Source organism: Lepidochelys olivacea (assembly GCF_965140295.1).
Source record: "Lepidochelys olivacea isolate rLepOli2 genome assembly, chromosome: 9".
NCBI classification, from domain to species: domain Eukaryota; kingdom Metazoa; phylum Chordata; order Testudines; family Cheloniidae; genus Lepidochelys; species Lepidochelys olivacea.
The window spans coordinates 62,872,279-62,888,146 of record NC_140419.1 but is presented as its reverse complement, the minus strand read 5'-3'; the positions used below and the strand labels follow the sequence as shown (position 1 = coordinate 62,888,146).

General features: G+C 48.5%; 1 protein-coding gene across 3 annotated transcripts in view; it reads right to left on the bottom strand.

Moving 5' to 3' along the window:
• Positions 1 to 2,881: 2,881 nt before the first annotated feature.
• LOC311525967 (uncharacterized protein) overlaps positions 2,882 to 15,868 on the bottom strand; it is a 38,490-nt gene continuing 25,503 nt past the window's right edge. For all 3 annotated transcript variants that reach the window (XM_084638504.1, XM_084638503.1, XM_084638502.1), the window contains 6 exons: positions 13,891 to 14,053; positions 12,361 to 12,504; positions 11,216 to 11,338; positions 9,134 to 9,373; positions 7,568 to 7,693; positions 2,882 to 5,170 (listed from right to left, as the gene is read on the bottom strand). In XM_084638504.1, the coding sequence (XP_084494630.1) occupies positions 4,883 to 5,170; positions 7,568 to 7,693; positions 9,134 to 9,373; positions 11,216 to 11,338; positions 12,361 to 12,504; positions 13,891 to 14,053 (1,084 nt within the window). In that variant the 3' untranslated portion in view covers positions 2,882 to 4,882. The remainder of the gene's footprint in view (positions 5,171 to 7,567; positions 7,694 to 9,133; positions 9,374 to 11,215; positions 11,339 to 12,360; positions 12,505 to 13,890; positions 14,054 to 15,868) is intronic.

Below are 15,868 nucleotides of genomic sequence, written 5' to 3'. Positions count from 1 at the left end.
TTCTTAGTGCTGCCACTCTTTTTGTGTTTGTACTGTAGCCACTTGCTTCCCCCTGCTGTCTGAATTAGGCTACAGCATAGAGGAAAAGACTTATTATCCAAAGTAGAACTCTTACCCTTCTTTAAATGTGGCTTATAAAAATGAATCTTTACTTCCTATCAGAATTTTGCAAGATCAACTGATGTGATGATCATGAAGGTGTCTATGGTGATTCTCAGAGAACCCCTTTTATTTTATAAAGCTGTTCCTGCAGCCCCTTATCCTTGTATGGCATGAGGCTCTGGGCATTTAATGGATGTCGAAGGCTGGGCATTGTCCTTGAAATGCGACAAACACAGTTTGCAACTTTTTTTCCCATTCGTGGGTAAGGTGCTTAAAATTCTCGCTTGGTTTTTGTTCCCTGCCTCCTCTGATGATCAGAAGTACAAAACACTGAAAGCAGCATCTCTGGTTGGGTGATAGTGCCTTGTTTTTGATTCAAGGCACCCTTGCCACAGTCTTGTTGAAAAGTTGTCATCTCCTCCTCTTCCCCACTGAGTGTACGTGGAGATTGGCAAGTCCTGTATGGGTTGGCCTCTCACTGTGCCATTAGAACTGGCATCGAGTTTGCTGATGATTGTGGATGTGGGCCATCCAAAGACTTACTGGCCCAGGACACGCTCTCTGCTGAACTATCAAATGGTCACTATCGTAGCAATAAACCACATTCAGACTTTCACTAGCAACTGTTAGGCCTAAACTAGTACCTGGCTAGACATCTTACTGCAGGGCATTACATGCAGTACACTCTGGGTGTATAGAAAAGAACAAGCTACTATTCAGTGGTGCCACAGAAGGGCAAATGAACTAATAGATGTTTGATGTAAAAAGTTTTAGGACTCAAAGAACCTGCAAGTACTCTATGTAAAGAACAACGTTATCATTATCAGCAGCATTGATTCAGCCCTTATCCTTCCTGGAGTTCCATGTTGTATGTGGTTTGTGACTTTAACCGAGGACTCATCTATTTAACTGAAGTTTCCTGCAGTATCCTTGCCCCAAATTCCTCCCATGTCCCTCTGTTGTACAGTGTGCTCTGTGTTGATGGATTACTGCGCTCTATCCCAGAGGTGCCTGCATTTCTGTCTGTGTATGAAGTTTGTGAAGCACATTTGTTTGAAAGATCTTGTATAATTAGTGTAAGGAGGAAATTTACAACCTCCTTGAAAGTCAAATCAGGATTTCCATGTAGGGAACAACCCCATAGCAAACTAAGAGGCTTTCAGTAAAATGGGGCAGGAGGTGGGGAATCCTAGTGAACGTATGGCCGTGACTTTTGTACCTGGGATGGTTATGCAAATAGTGGGGTGCTGTCTCCAACAGAACTGAAGGGTTGCATATAAGCAGTGTTATCAGGAAGGCTGTAATTTGTGCTGATTTTATGACTTGCGTACTTGCTCAGCACACCAAGAGTTATTAGCAACGTACTGCATTTGGCTGGGCTACAAGGGTCTCTGACCTGCAGAATGATCCAGTTGGAGGGGCTGAGTGGCTGTACTATAAACTGAGATTCAAGTGGCCAAAAGTGATGGCCAAATCACAACTTCAATCCACAGGTTTGGGGGTGGGGGAGAGTAATTTATGGCTAATGTGCCGATCCTCCCCCCATCCTGGTCATTGCCTGGTCTCCTTTTGCAATCCTGTGTGGTGGCTTGCTGAGTTGTCCTTTGCTGTATGTTCAATGATGATCAGATCTGTGGTTGATGTTGAAGCTGGAGGCATAGCAAATGGACATGAGGCTAGAACTAACTTGACTTAGGGGGATTAGATCAGTGAGGGCTGCAGGTAATGAGGGAGGTTTGGCCCTATTAAGTCTGAAGCTCTATGCCACAGGAGCGGCCATTAGCAGGTGCTCCCATTGCGGGGTGACTTGATTGTATTCACTTACACAGCAAAGAGGAATAATTCTCTCCACTGCAGCAAATATAAGGGGGAATTCTCTGGCCTGTGTACTGCAGAGGGTCACAGTGATGCCTTCATGGTCTTTTCAGACTGAGCTCTTTTAATACCCTCACAGTGTTACTACCTCATATAACAATGCACTCTTTTCCCCAACAATAGTGTGCGATCCGAGCTGTGGAAAGGAGTCGTCCAGTGGAGCACAGTTGTAAAAGTTGGACATTTTGGTTTAGGAATTGGGAGACCTGAGTTCCATTCCCAGCTCTGACACTGCCTCTCTGTGTGACCTTGGGCAGGTCACATTGTCTCTTCATGCCTCAGTTTCCCCATCTGTAACATCAGATAAGGACAGCTCTCTCCCAGCAGTTTTGTGAATGTGAATGAATTTCTGTGAACCACTGTGCCCTCCTCTGTCCTTCTGCAGGAGGATCGCAAAGTGTTGCTGGGTTTGGCATAAAATAGAGTGAGGGAAGTGGGTTGAGATGGCCCCTGAAGGAGAGGCTTAGCTGTAACTATGAATCTTTCTTTTGGGTTTGTGTTGCCGCCATATGTGGCATTTGAACAAACTTATTTGGGAAAATACATCTTTCTAAAAGGCTACAGGAACTATGCCAAGAGGCAGGGTGGTAGTACGGGTGTGGGCTGGGAAGGAGGGGACATATGCTCTTCTACTTAATAAAGCTTTTCTACTTAATAAGCAATACTGAGGTACTTGTCATGCTGGTATTCAATTGCCAAGATACAATTTTGGGGGCAAAAAATCATTTAGGAAAGGCTCATCTAGTTATTAATTAAAAAAAAACCACATTAGGAAGCAACCATGCTGACGCCACCTTTATGCACCTTTATCCAAGGCAGATGGGCAGAGTGGAGTATTGAGGTGTCAGTGCAAAATGATATATGCTCTGCAGAGATGGGAATTGGAGAATAGGTGGCTCTGCTCTGGGACCAAAAAAAAAAAAAATCAAGCTCAACCCAGTTTGGTGGTGCTAGTTCCATCAATGGCTATTAGTCAGGATTGGCAGGAATGTAAAACTATGCTCTGAAGTGTCCCTAGCCTCTGTTGCCAGAAGCTGGGAATGGGCAACAGGGTAAGGATTGCTTGATGATTACCTGTTCTGTTCATTTGCTCTGGGGCACCTGGCAGTGGCTACAGTCAGAAAACAGGATACTGGGCTAGATGGACCATTGGTCTGACCCAGTATGGCTGTTCTTATGTTGCTGACTAGCAAAGGAAGATGGCATTCAGGAAAACTGAACCTTTCCAACCGTTAACAGAAGGTGCTAGGCTATGATGCAACTCTGGGTTGAGATTCACACTTGACACTAAGGTCAATGATGCTTTATTTGGTGACTTCCCTACACAAGCCCAAAGGTTTGCCCATAGGACCTTCCCCCTCTGTCTGGTAAACAGAACTTTAGACAGTTTTTAACAAGCGTGGTCCTAGTTTGCTGAACCAGAATAACCCATACATCACTATTTGGATGTTTTCCACACAGCTAGAACTTCTTGATGCACAAGCTGGATTTTCTGAAGTGCTTGTCACCCTGATACAATGGCTCTGATCCTACTATCTGCACTCTAAGTAGTTATACCACCTTTATCACTGAGGTATCTGAGCAGAGATCTATGTTCATCTCATAAGCACATGCGTATCTGGTGTGTCACAAATAACATTGCATAAAATTCTCCTGGTATTGCTTTGGAAAGCAGGTAACCTGGCCCAGTCAGTGGTTGCCATTCAAAGTTAACTGGTTCAGCTGTTAGCAGTACCTAGGATCATGAGAGCCTGATCTGCCTCAAAAAGGATTTTAAATCCCTTAGTGGAATTTGGGGCTTTTAGGTTAGTGGTCTGGACCTAGCCAACCAGAGTCTGTAAGTTGTTCAGTCCAGTTCCTAATGGACAACAGTCTACTTCACAAACAGCCTAGTGTGGCCACAATCAGCTGGCTGCTGACCACTTCTTTAGGAGGCAGAGAGAGGCTACCCAGACAGAATTCTCCCCTAGCAGGGGACTGTTCAGGACAGGCTTGGGGAAGTTTGCCCTGCTGCTGGCCATGCTTTGCTTCCATTGTACGTAAATAGCGTCCATCTCCAGTGCTGTGGAGCTGGTTCCTAAATCCACAGCTGTCAGCTTTTAATGAAGGGAAGAACATGTCTTTGCTCTTGAGTCTTATAAGCATATAGAAAGCAGAAGAAACAAGGGCATTTGTATTTATTTCATTTTTAATCACTTGTATAAAGTACCAACTCTGTGGGATCTAGGAGATTGGTTAAAATAAATAAAGGTAACAATTGTCCCCAGTCCTCGCTGGCTGAGTTTGAGGCTGGAGTGGGGAGCTGCTGAAATCCCTTTGTTGGAGCAGCAGCTGCACTGGGAGGCATTGCTAGAATATAGGATGACTTACAGCTAAGGACTCAAGGGCGGGGAGATGAGCCCTTTCCAGACACTAGCATCACCCCACAATGTCCAAGGGCCTTTTGTTATCGACACTCTTCTTGATGTGGGGGGCAACGTACGTGCTTCTTGTCAAGCGTTCCCTGCCCCAGAATTACTTGCAAGGTGGATTTAAGCTGGTGATGCCCCAGAACAAGGTGAAGGTGCTTGGATGGCTCTAAGAGATGAGCTCCAATCCAGGCACAAACCTTCCATTCTTATTTCAGTAGCTTGGAGAAAAATAGGGAGGAAGCAAGTAAATTAACTTGGGCTTCTGCTCTACGGGGCTGCCAAAACCTCAAGCCCTGATTGGTCTGAGCTATAACCAATGGAAGATGTGGCTGCTGAAAGCATCTACGGTGTTGAAAGAATGTCCTGATGGCCTCTGCAGGAGAGCAGTGCTGGTTCCTGTGGCTGGAGACATGCATCCAGCAGCAGGTGACTGCTGGAGAGACCGTGAGTGTTAGCTTAAGAAGTGCTACCTGGAAGATCCATGACTCTCCTTCCTAGTAGTCTCTGCTAAATGGGGATGCCTGTGCCTCAGCATCCCGCGAATGGTGTTTGGCACACTCCCCCTGCTTGGGGCTGTGCTTCTCACAGTGCTTGCTGCAGTTGCCTCTCTTGGATGTGGTGGCAGTGGAGTGCGCAGGCGAGGCGGGTACCACTGGCCTCTCCTGGCTGTTGCAGCGATGAACCAGGATGGGCTCCTTGGGGCTGGCCTTGCTCTTCAGGAGGCGCTGAAGCAGCTGCTTGTCCGACCGCTCCTTCCTGAAGTCATCCTCAAAGATCTTAAGCTGCAGGGAAGACAAAGGAAAAACAAAACTGAGCAGGGAGAGGCAGGTGAGCCCAGAGGTGGCTCTGGCCAGCTCTGTGCAACTTGAGGCACTAGCTATTGTGCAGCTAAAACCATGAACCACTTTTGAAGACACTTTAAATTCAGTCCACACTGATTTGGGGAGGGAATAATTCCCATCTCCTATTTTCTGATCTGCTTTTCCCAAGTGGCTAGCACTTTCCAAAGATCAGAATAACAATTCCAGCTATTCAGCTACTTAGCACTTGGCATGGTGATTGGGTACTATATAAATACATAGGCCAGACCTGACCCTAGCTCATTCCCCTGTAGTTGTGTTAGCCCACAAAACTGGGTGACTGGGCACCCAAATCGTAGATGAAATTCAGTGTTGATAAATGCAAAGTAATGCACATTGAAAAATGTAGTCCAGACTATACATACAAAATGATGGGGTCTAAATTAGCTGTTACCACTCAAGAAAGATCTTGGAATCGTGGAGCAGATGTTCTCAGAGAACTATCCATGATATGCAGCGGAAGTCAAAAAAGCTAACAATGTTAGGAACCATTAAGAAAGGAATAAATAGTAAGATAGAAAATATCCTAATTCCATTATGTAAATCTGTGGTACACCAATGCCTGGAATACTGTGTACAGTTCTGGTCGCCCCATCTCAAAAAAGATATATTGGAAATGGAAAAGGCACAGAGAAGGACAAGGCAACAAAAATGACTCCAACTATGGAACAGCTTCCACAGGAGGAGAGATTAAAAAGCCTGGGACTTTTCAGTTTGGAAAAGAGACGACTGAGGGGGGAATGTGATTGAGGGCTATAAAATCAGGAATGGTGTGGAGAAGGGGAATAAGGAAGTGTTATTTACTCTGTCACATAACACAAGAACTAGGGGTCACCCAATGAAATTAATAGGTGGCAGGTTTAAAACAAACAAAAGGAAGTACTACTTCACACAACACCCAGTCAGCCTGTGGAACTCATTGCCAGGGATGTTGTGAAGGCTGAAGCTATGACTGGATTAGAAAAAGAACTAAAGTTCATGGAGAATAGGTCCATCAATGGCTATTAGCCAAGATGATCAGGGATGCAACCCCATGCTCTGGGTGTCCCTAAACCTCTGACTACCAGATGCTGGGACTGGGCGACAGGGAATGGGTCACTTGATAATTGCACTGTTCTGTTTATTCCCTTTGAAGCATTTGGCATTGGCTGCTGTCGAAAGACAGGATACTGGGCTAGATGGACTACTGGTCTAACCCAGTATGGCCGTTCTTATGTACTAGATATCTAGACCATCCGGGATTAGGAAATAGTCCCCTTGTATCATCTGCATCCCTGACTAGTGAGAATCCTTCAGCTTCAAGAGAGTGTTTCGGGACAAGCAGCCTTGTGCCATTAAACTGCATGGAGCCTGGCAGTGCACTGCAGCGATGGACGGTTGGTACAGACTCCCTAAGCCCTGAAGATCGGGGAAAGTTGCAGATGGTAAGGAGAGACTGGCTGGAATGGGTTTCTTACGTCGCTTTCAAAAAGCAACCCTCTTCATTTTTTAAGTAGCCCATGGCTGAAAGGACACTGGGACTGTGGCTGCTTCCTCCATTTGACTGCTCACAAGGAAAGGGATGTCTTTCTAACTGCCAGTTCAGCCTCCTGCTGGGATTGGAAAGTCAAGCAGCGTTCTCCTCTGCACCTGTTGTGTTTACTGGGAATATTCAGCTCTAAACTGAGGGCAGAGCATGTCACTTTAGAGGGACCTTCGCTAACAAAGTTGGTGATCCATAAGCCAGACCCGACCCCAGCTCGTTCCCCAGTAGCTGTGTTGGCTCCACAGAGCCAGCAGTCAAGTTTTGTTATTAAAAGCAGCAGATCTAATCTCTCAGCATTTCTACAGCATCAATCACCATAATATCTCAGTGCTGGCTCTAAATGCCCATCAGGAACAGATCTGTTGAGTGGTAAGGTGCTCTTCGATCTTCACCGCATTATAAGAAAATGGGACCTGCTAACAGTTGTAACTTGCAGACCAAGAGACAATACGGCGAATCACATCTCATGCTTAGGGTGGGCCCTTCAGGGTTCAGAAAGGATTCCCCTGCACATACAGCTACATTAACTAGAGGCAGAAAAACTTGCAAGGTAGATCAGGAAGGGTCTTTCACATTTTCTCACGCTTCAGGCACTGGTCAATGCCAGAGCCAGGGGGCTAAATCAGCAGGATCAGTGATCTGATTCAGTATGGCAAGCCCCATGTTCCTAAATCCATTCTGCCCTCATTGGGAAAGCCTCAAATACAGCCTAGTTGCTGGCTGTTGCTGTTCCTTCCCTGCAGCTGAGTTGCATTAACAGGCTGACCAGTGCACTTGGGGGGGGGGGGACTCACCTGCTCTCTCAGAAGTACCATCTGCTGCCTCATCTCCTCCTCCTTCTTCCGTAGCTTCTCGTTCTCTGCTTTGATTCGCTCCCGGTCTTTGTGTTCTGTCCTGTAATCCGCCTCATAAATTTCTGTCTGTGAAAGCAGGAAGAGATGCCTGTCAGTAGGGGCTTGGAAGCCCTGTCACTGCCGGGTAACTGGCCAGTACACTAGGGAGGGATGATCATTCTACAGCAGGGGTGAGCAAGCTTTTTGGCCTGAGGGCCAGATGGGGGTTATGAAACTGTATGGAGGGCCAGGTAGGGAAGGCTGTGCCTTCCCAAACAGCCTGGCCCCCTGCCCCCTATCTGCCCCCTCCCACTTCCCACTCCCTGACCCATCCATCCCCCCCCTGCTCCTTGTCTCTTGACTGCCCCCTCCTGGGACCCCCGCCCCTAACCACCCCTCGGGACCCTGCTCCCTGTCCCCAGAGTGCCCCGACCCCTATCCACACCCATGCCCCCTGACAGCCCCTCCCCCCCCCGGCACTCCCATGCCCATCCAACCACCCCCTGCTCCCTATCCCCTGACTGCCTCCTAGGACCCCCTACTCCTTATCCAACCCTCCCCCCTGCCCGCCCCCTTACCATGCTGCTAAGAGCAGCAGGGGCTAGCAGCCCCACCGGAGCCAGCCATGCCACCCACACTGCCCAGTAGGAGCAGTGGGCCAGGCAGTGGTGCTGTGGGGGAGGGGCTGGGGACTAGCCTCCCCATCTGGGAGCTCAGGGGCTAGGCAGGACAGTCCCACGGGCCGGATGTGGCCCACGGGCCATAGTTTGCCCACCTCTGTTCTACAGTCTTATGCCCATTGTCATGCAAAGGTCACTGCCACCTTTTGGAGACTGGTTATGCCAATGTCTTCCCCTTGCTACTCCAATAATACTACCTAGTTCTTATATAGTCATCTCAAAGCACTTAGGGATCATTATCCCCAATTTACAAATGCGGAAAGTGAGGCAGAGAGACACAGTGACATGCCCAAGGTTACCCAGAAGCCCAGTGGCAGAACTGGGACTAAAACCCAGATCTCACAAGTCCTGGTCCAGTACGCTAGCAACTAAGCAACACTGTTTGAACTCTAACAAGGTGGTGCTGGAAGAATGCTTCCAGGGTCGCTCCAAGCTGGGAGGATGGGGGATTAAATAGATACAGAGGGGTGGTGTGAGCTGGTGAAGGAGCAAAGCACAGAGCCAATACTCAGTCCTTCCTGCGAAAGGTTGGAGAGGAGTACTGCCCCGCTCTTGGACGTTCGCCTGAGATTAGCTCCCTCTCCCACCTGCCTTACCAAACATTTCAGTGAGGTTCTCTTTTCTTCCCCCCGCAGAAGTCCCTTTCCCCATGAGCACCCATCCTTCATGACTGATGCTGAGTTACCTGCAGGGGTCGGCACCACCATGTTGTGTGACGGACACTTGACAAAATTATCGTACTTAGTGACGGATGTTGGGGGTGGGGGAGTTAGGTCATTCAGTCATTTGAAAAATTACCACAGACCTCAACATTTTTACCACAAACACGTTGCTGAGCCCTGGTTACCTGGCATTTCAAGGCCTCCAGCTGGTCCTTCAAGTCAGTCACCTCTTTCACAGGATCCGAGCTATTATTCACGTGGACCAAGTGCTTGCACTTCCTGGGCTTGTAGGTCTCACCCCCTTGCACTTTCTGACTGGCCTCTTCATGCTTTTTGGATGAATTCTCCTTCAAGCTCTTCCTGGGAAGCAGGAACTGAGCATCTACAAATTCCTCCCAGGGCACAGATGCCAATACCTCGGAGCCCTAAGGAAGGAAAGGCTTAAAGGTCAGTTGTTGGCATCATCCAGCGCATTGGTGACCAGCTTCTTAGAAATGCTAAATGATCACATGTACGTTGAGCCCTGGGTGTTTCATTCTCTTCCTGGTCACAATACATTAGGATAAGGGACAGCAGTTTGGTCTCTAGGTGACAATAGGGGGAGGGGCTGGGTGGGGCTGTGTTTGACACTGAATTTGTTGCTTCTTGCAAAGTCATTCTTGGGGTAGCAGACCCTCGCATTGAGCCAGCCTACAGCCTTCAGGGAGCCAGCAAGAGAGGCCAGTTCAGAGTGGCTGCATGTGGCATCGCAATATGGAAACAGCTGAGAAGCCCTAAATCAGGTCATGTCCATGGTAGGAGAAGGAACCATGCATGAGTCAGAAAAGCATGAAGGTAAAGCTAAGGTCTCCTGGTGCCCAGCCTAACAAAGGGGTTCTGTGCTACCAGAGAAGCTTGCTCCTGAAGACGTGCATTTACTGTCAGTCTCTCCGGGGAGATTTGAATCTCCTCTGCATTTTTTGGTTTGTTTCAGATATAATTTTGGATCATGAGCCGTTCCAACAAGAGAGCAACTAAACTGTTCAAGACCACATCTCTCTGCTACCAGCAACTCCATCGAAGAGCCACCTGAAACAATGGGCTTAGCAAAATAAGACTATTGTATGATATAGGGAAACAGGTGGTCCAGTGGATAGGTGTGGCCTGGAAGTTGGGAGAAGTAGATTCTAGTCTCGGTTCTGCCACTGACCTGCTGTGTGACCATGGGCAAGTCACTTCCTCACTGTGCCTCAGTTTCCCCTCCTGTTCAGAATGTAAAATCTGTTGTGTATGGCCAGGGCTTAGCAGAACAGGGACACAACATGGGGCCTGTAGACATTACTTTAATACAAATAACAAAATAAGATGTCTGCACTGGCTTTCAAGCGGTGTTTGAAAGCTTCAGCATGGCTGTAGCTGAAATAATCTAGTACAGTTTGGCTGGCCAGTGTGTATGGGGCCAAGCTATAGGGGAGCCTTGATCTAGCCTTGATTCCTAGCCAGGTTTGAGCCAGGTTTGTTGTTTTAACACAGTTGGATCCCCATCCATGCTCGCCAGCCAAATTCTGGAGCGCATTTGGGTGCAATTGTACTTCAAAGCCAGGATAGATGGAACCGGAGTCCTTTGGAAAGTCAAGGGAAGAAAGAGAAATTATAGGTGCTGACTGGCTGGTGGGGTCACATAATGAGGCATATACATTGTCAATAATTCTCCCACTCTTGTTCTAGCCCCACCCAGAGAATGCTGGTGCCGACTGGGTGTGCTGATCTCCCTGTCCTCTAAACCCGTTCCGAGCACCAGGCCATCCCCAGCTGTTAGAGGACAGGGTTGTGGTGGGAGATGGACTCTTTGTGCTGCTGAGAATATTTCTTTGCTTCTTTCATTCTGATTTTTGCATCCTGAACCTCAGTAATTATAGCTGAGTCAAACTTGCTTAATGCATTTTTGTTAATAGAGTTGGCTACATGCTCTGGCAACTTGCACGGCCCTGGGACATTGTCAAAGCCATGGCTGTACATCAGCACTGACCTAGTGTCTTTCACTCCTACCAGTATGACAAATGCCAAGCACAGGGGGCCTTTGAGTCTACAGCTAGGAGCTGGTCTAAAGACTGTGGGGTTCCTTGCCCTCCCTGAGTGAAAATGGAGGTGGTGGCTGTTTTCAGTGCAATAACAAAGCTGGATTCTCCCAATCCAATGAGTCACTGTCAGTTGTATTTGTAATACTGCAGCTTTGGTACAGTCCCCGTTCTTTATGGGAGGAGGAGGAGGGTTTACAATGAACTTACAGCCGAGGTCCTCTTCTCCCTGCCGTGGTGCTGTCTGCCTTCTAGCTGCCTCACGTACTCCTGTAAATGCTGGTTCTTCTTGAGCTCCTGGATGAGGGTTTGTTCGTAGTACTCCCTCTTGTTCTGCAATGGGGATGGACACAGTCAGAACAGCATCTAACAGTCAAAGGAAGCAGATAGGCCCTGGATGCTACTTGCAGCATCCTAAACTCACATGTGGTAGGAGAGGGGTTTCTGTTCTGACCTTTCTCCACCCAGCCTTATTGCGCCACTTCCTGGAAATCTATGCAAAGAAGGGAGCTGCACTGTGTCTTTTGCAAGCAGCAAACCTATGTCCTTTACCTCCCCAGCTCCCTCACAGTCAGCTAAACCATTGGTGTCTTCAGTGTCACCGCAGGGATAGTACACCGGATGAGGCTCTAGCAGTGGCCAGCTCGGTGACCTTAGGCAAGTTGCTCTGCTTCTCTGTGCCTCAGTTTCCCTAACAAGGAGATAATGATACTGACTTCCTTTGTAAAGTGCTAAATAAAGAGTGTCTTCAGTGAGCTCTGAATCAGGCTCGCTGGGCTTTGCTCTGTCCCCGTACAGTTCCTCTAGATGGTATGACTCCCTGATGAATTTGGTATTAGAGATGAGGAGAGTAGGTTTGGAAAACGAGCTGGGTATTATGTATCCCTTCCTCCTGCCACCAGTATTTTTAGGACTAGGCAAAGGCCCATCAGATTCACGTCTCTTGTCATCTAAGACAGATTTGAATCAGAGCTTTTCCCAGTGCAAGTAACCTAGGGGCTCACCTACCACTGTAGCTCTGACTGCAGGGGAGGCTAGTGCCTCTGCCCCTGGTGCTTCATTTCTACCCCACGCAGTCTCTCTGGATGAACACAGCATGGCAGTGCTCTGCCTTTGGGGGGAGAAGGGAAGAGCCCCTGAGGGAGGCAAGAGAATGTTGCTACACAACTGAAAAACTGACCTGCCAAATAAGACTCGAGGGGAGGAAATTGGCTGACCTGGAACTCTACACAGAACCACCGTCTCAGGATTTGCTGCCTTAGTCCCTCCCCTGTGCTGTCATGTGCTCTCAACACAAGCCTAGCCCTAGGCGCTCTGCTGCATGCCCAGAAAGTAGCAGGGGCTCCTTTGCTCACCTGTTCATGCTCAAGCTTCATGGAGAGCCTCTCCGTCTGCTGCTTGAGGATGACCACCTCCTCCTGCAGGGCCCCCATCTTCTGCTGCAGCCCCAGGGTAGTGGTGTGGTAAATTTGGTCCCACTCCTGATTTAGCTTCATGAGCTGCAAGAGTGGGGCAGAAAAGCCACTGGTGAGTTTAATTGCCCTTCTTCTTTCCACACAGGGAGTGAGTGTTCTCTGCGCCGGACTAACCCCCAACAGGTTATGTGCCCATTCACCCATCACAGGTGAACGTCACTCAGCCATTCTAGGCCGAATGAGAAATAGCTTCTCCTGTTGGAGTTTCTAGGGAGATGATGGGGACAGAAGGGATTGGGGAAAGGACCTGCCCAGGACACTTGTCTTAATAACTCTGCTCTGGCTATGGGCTATTTAATTATTATAGATTCTAGCCCCAGGGCACTTCCTAGGCATGTAACAATGGAAGGTCCTGGCTCTAAGGGGCTTCTGTGGTAGCAGGACTGAGTCGGGGAGGGGGGGGGGGTAAGTCTAGGGTCTTGTCTTCACTAGAACATTGGCTCCTGTTGGTACATGACGTTGGGGAGTCATGGTAGCAAACACAATGGTACCCAGTGTAGACTAGGGCGAGCTGTGCTCAGCATTAATTCTGGGGGTTGTGGTTAAACTCGTGTGATTGTAACCTACACACCTCCTGGGTGTGGTGCTCTGTCCCCTCTAGTGGCTCTGAGACCACTTAGAGACTAATGAGTCTGCTACAGCCTTAGCTAAGAGCCATGTGGCTTTTAATTCATGCAGTAGAGGCTCATGCATTTAGCTCTAGAGGTCCCAGGTTGGATCCCGCCCGCCGACGACGACAATGACCCAGCTGGCAGACAAGATCCAGCAGGATCACAGCCTGATTTGATACACAGGAGCTCACCCTCTGCTGGTGCTGCTGCCTTGGACTCTGTACCCTAAGTCCAGTATGCGGCTGCATAGTCAGCTGCATGGTCCCATGGGAGGGAAGAGACTAAAGATGAAGACCTGGCTTCTATGGGGATGTAACTGCACTCACTACTGTGATATGCGAGGGCAGGACTTGGAGAACAGAGCACAGCCGGACCCACACAGTGCTATTGGGAAGAGGGGCAGATCTGGAAGGGCTCTTAGTGCATGAGGAGGACTGTACATCTGCATGCAGGAACTATTCTGCCCCCTACCCACCCCCCCACCCCTGCTAGCCAAGGAGATAATGAGGGAGCTGTTCATTGGACTGGAAGGGACCTTTTGAGTCAACGAGTCTGGTCCTCGCTATCATGGGCAAACCCTGGAAGGACCAACAGTTTCCCCTTGGCTGGCCCTGATTGACGTAGCATAGCTCAGTACAGGGCGCTGGAGAGGAGGGTGTGAGGGCTGAGCATACTGCAGGGACAGATGGGGTGTGCGGGTGCACCAGCCACAGAGAGGCGGCTCAAGGCACGCCTGTAGCTTGCGTGAGGCGGTCTATGGCCCAGGGAGCTGAGACGGGGGTGCCTGTGCTTTGTTCACCTCCTTGTTGATGCGCCGCAGCTCCGTGTTCTTGTTGAGCAGCAGCAGCTTCTCCTCGTCAGCCGAGGTCACCGTCATGCTCTCCGAGATGTAGGTGACGATCTCCTCTGAGTCGTGCTGGTTGGAGATGGCAGACTCGCTGAGCACTTGGGGTGCACCCTCCCTGCCAGCATCACCAAGAGAGGAGGAAAGTCAACGAGGGGAAAAGGAAGGAAGGGGCATAACTCCCATTCTTCACTGAGGTGTCTGGCTCCAGGATAGGGGCCCCAGCATCAGCACCCACTCCTCTCTGGGGCCCTCACCCCAGGGTGCCTCTCCGCACCCATTCTCTGTGCAGGCACCCTGCCAGCACTGCCCTGATGCTCACATCAGCGTCCTCTCCAGGGAGTGACATGAGGGCCCCAGCTTATGCCCTGCTCTTCCCCCACCCTGGCTTCCCAGGAGCAGCACCCAAGAAACACAACGGGGCTAGATCTGTGCACAGAAAGCTCTCCCCTTACCCGGGTGTCAACATAGGGGGCTGTGACCCAGCCTAGCTTAGCAGGCTCCTCAAAGCCTCCAGCTGGAGAACAAGTTCTCTCTGATGCATTCCCTGTCCACTACAAGCACAGTCACATACTGAGGAGGGCTCAGAGGAGTAGAGTTACACTGATCTCACACAGAAATTGGGGAAGTTCTTGGTAAGTGGTATTTGCATACCCTAGATTTGCATAATCAGCTTCATTGAAAAGGGGTTTTGAAGGGGAATTCAGCTAGAGAGAAGTGTGTGTGACACTGAGGCACTGTGAGCCTAGGTTCGTTCCTACCGGCCTCATTCTTCAAACTGCTGAGCCCTCACATCTCCCAGGGCCGCCCCTCGGCGCCTCACCCAGGCAGGCCCTCGCACACAACAGTGAACAGTGTGTCACCAGAAACTGTCCCTTGGAAGGTTTGTGAGTGGAGTCGTGAGCAAGATCCAACAAATCACCTCTAATGAGTATGCCCTGCCCACTGTCATCCCGTACAGTAATTCTCAGTGTGTTAACCTGCAAACCCAGCGTGACATTATCTGATTAAACTATGACTATGTAGATCATTGTTGCTACCACTGTTATCTAATTGAAACACATCTTGTACAAAATGTGGCATGTAAGATGTCTATGGACAGGCTATAGATTGCTGAATATGATTGTGCCATTTGTATGCATGTATCAGTTTTGTAGTTGAAGTTAGGAATATTAACTATGTACCTGTATTTTTAAGGTGTTTGCTTCTGGGTGTTTAGCCAACAAGGTGTTTAGCCAGCACATTATGAAGGAACTATTCAAGTAGAATGGCCCATTAAAGAACACTTAACTTACAATGGAAGATACCTATCTACTCTTAATGGACTTTCCTGCTATGACTAAGCCAAGTTATGCTTGGACATGTAACTTGCCTATGTGACTCCAAACTCCATCTTTTACCTGTTTCAGAGTAACAGCCGTGTTAGTCTGTATTCGCAAAAAGAAAAGGAGTACTTGTGGCACCTTAGAGACTAACCAATTTATTTGAGCATGAGCTTTCATGAGCTACAGCTCACTTCATCGGATGCATACCGTGGAAACTGCAGAAGACCTGTAATTTTACTTTTTTCTTTTACCTGTAACTTTCCACAGTAAGAACAATAGGATTCCCTTCCCTGGAGAGAAGCTATAAAAGGCGCTGGAAACATTTCCATCAAACCTCTGGACTTATATTAATGGGAGCATTGTAACCAAAGGACTGAGGACCTTCCAATGAGTTGGAAGCAACCAGAGACTTGTCAAGCCAGCAGTTTATTCCATCACTGCTAAAAGCTTGATCCAAGAACTTTGCATTTATTGTATGTATTTGATTCCTTTAACCAATTTTAACTCTCACCTTTCTTTCTTTTTATAAATAAACCTTTCAATTTTAGATACTAAAGGATTGGTAACGGCATCATTTTTGGGTAAGATCTGACTTATATATTGACCTG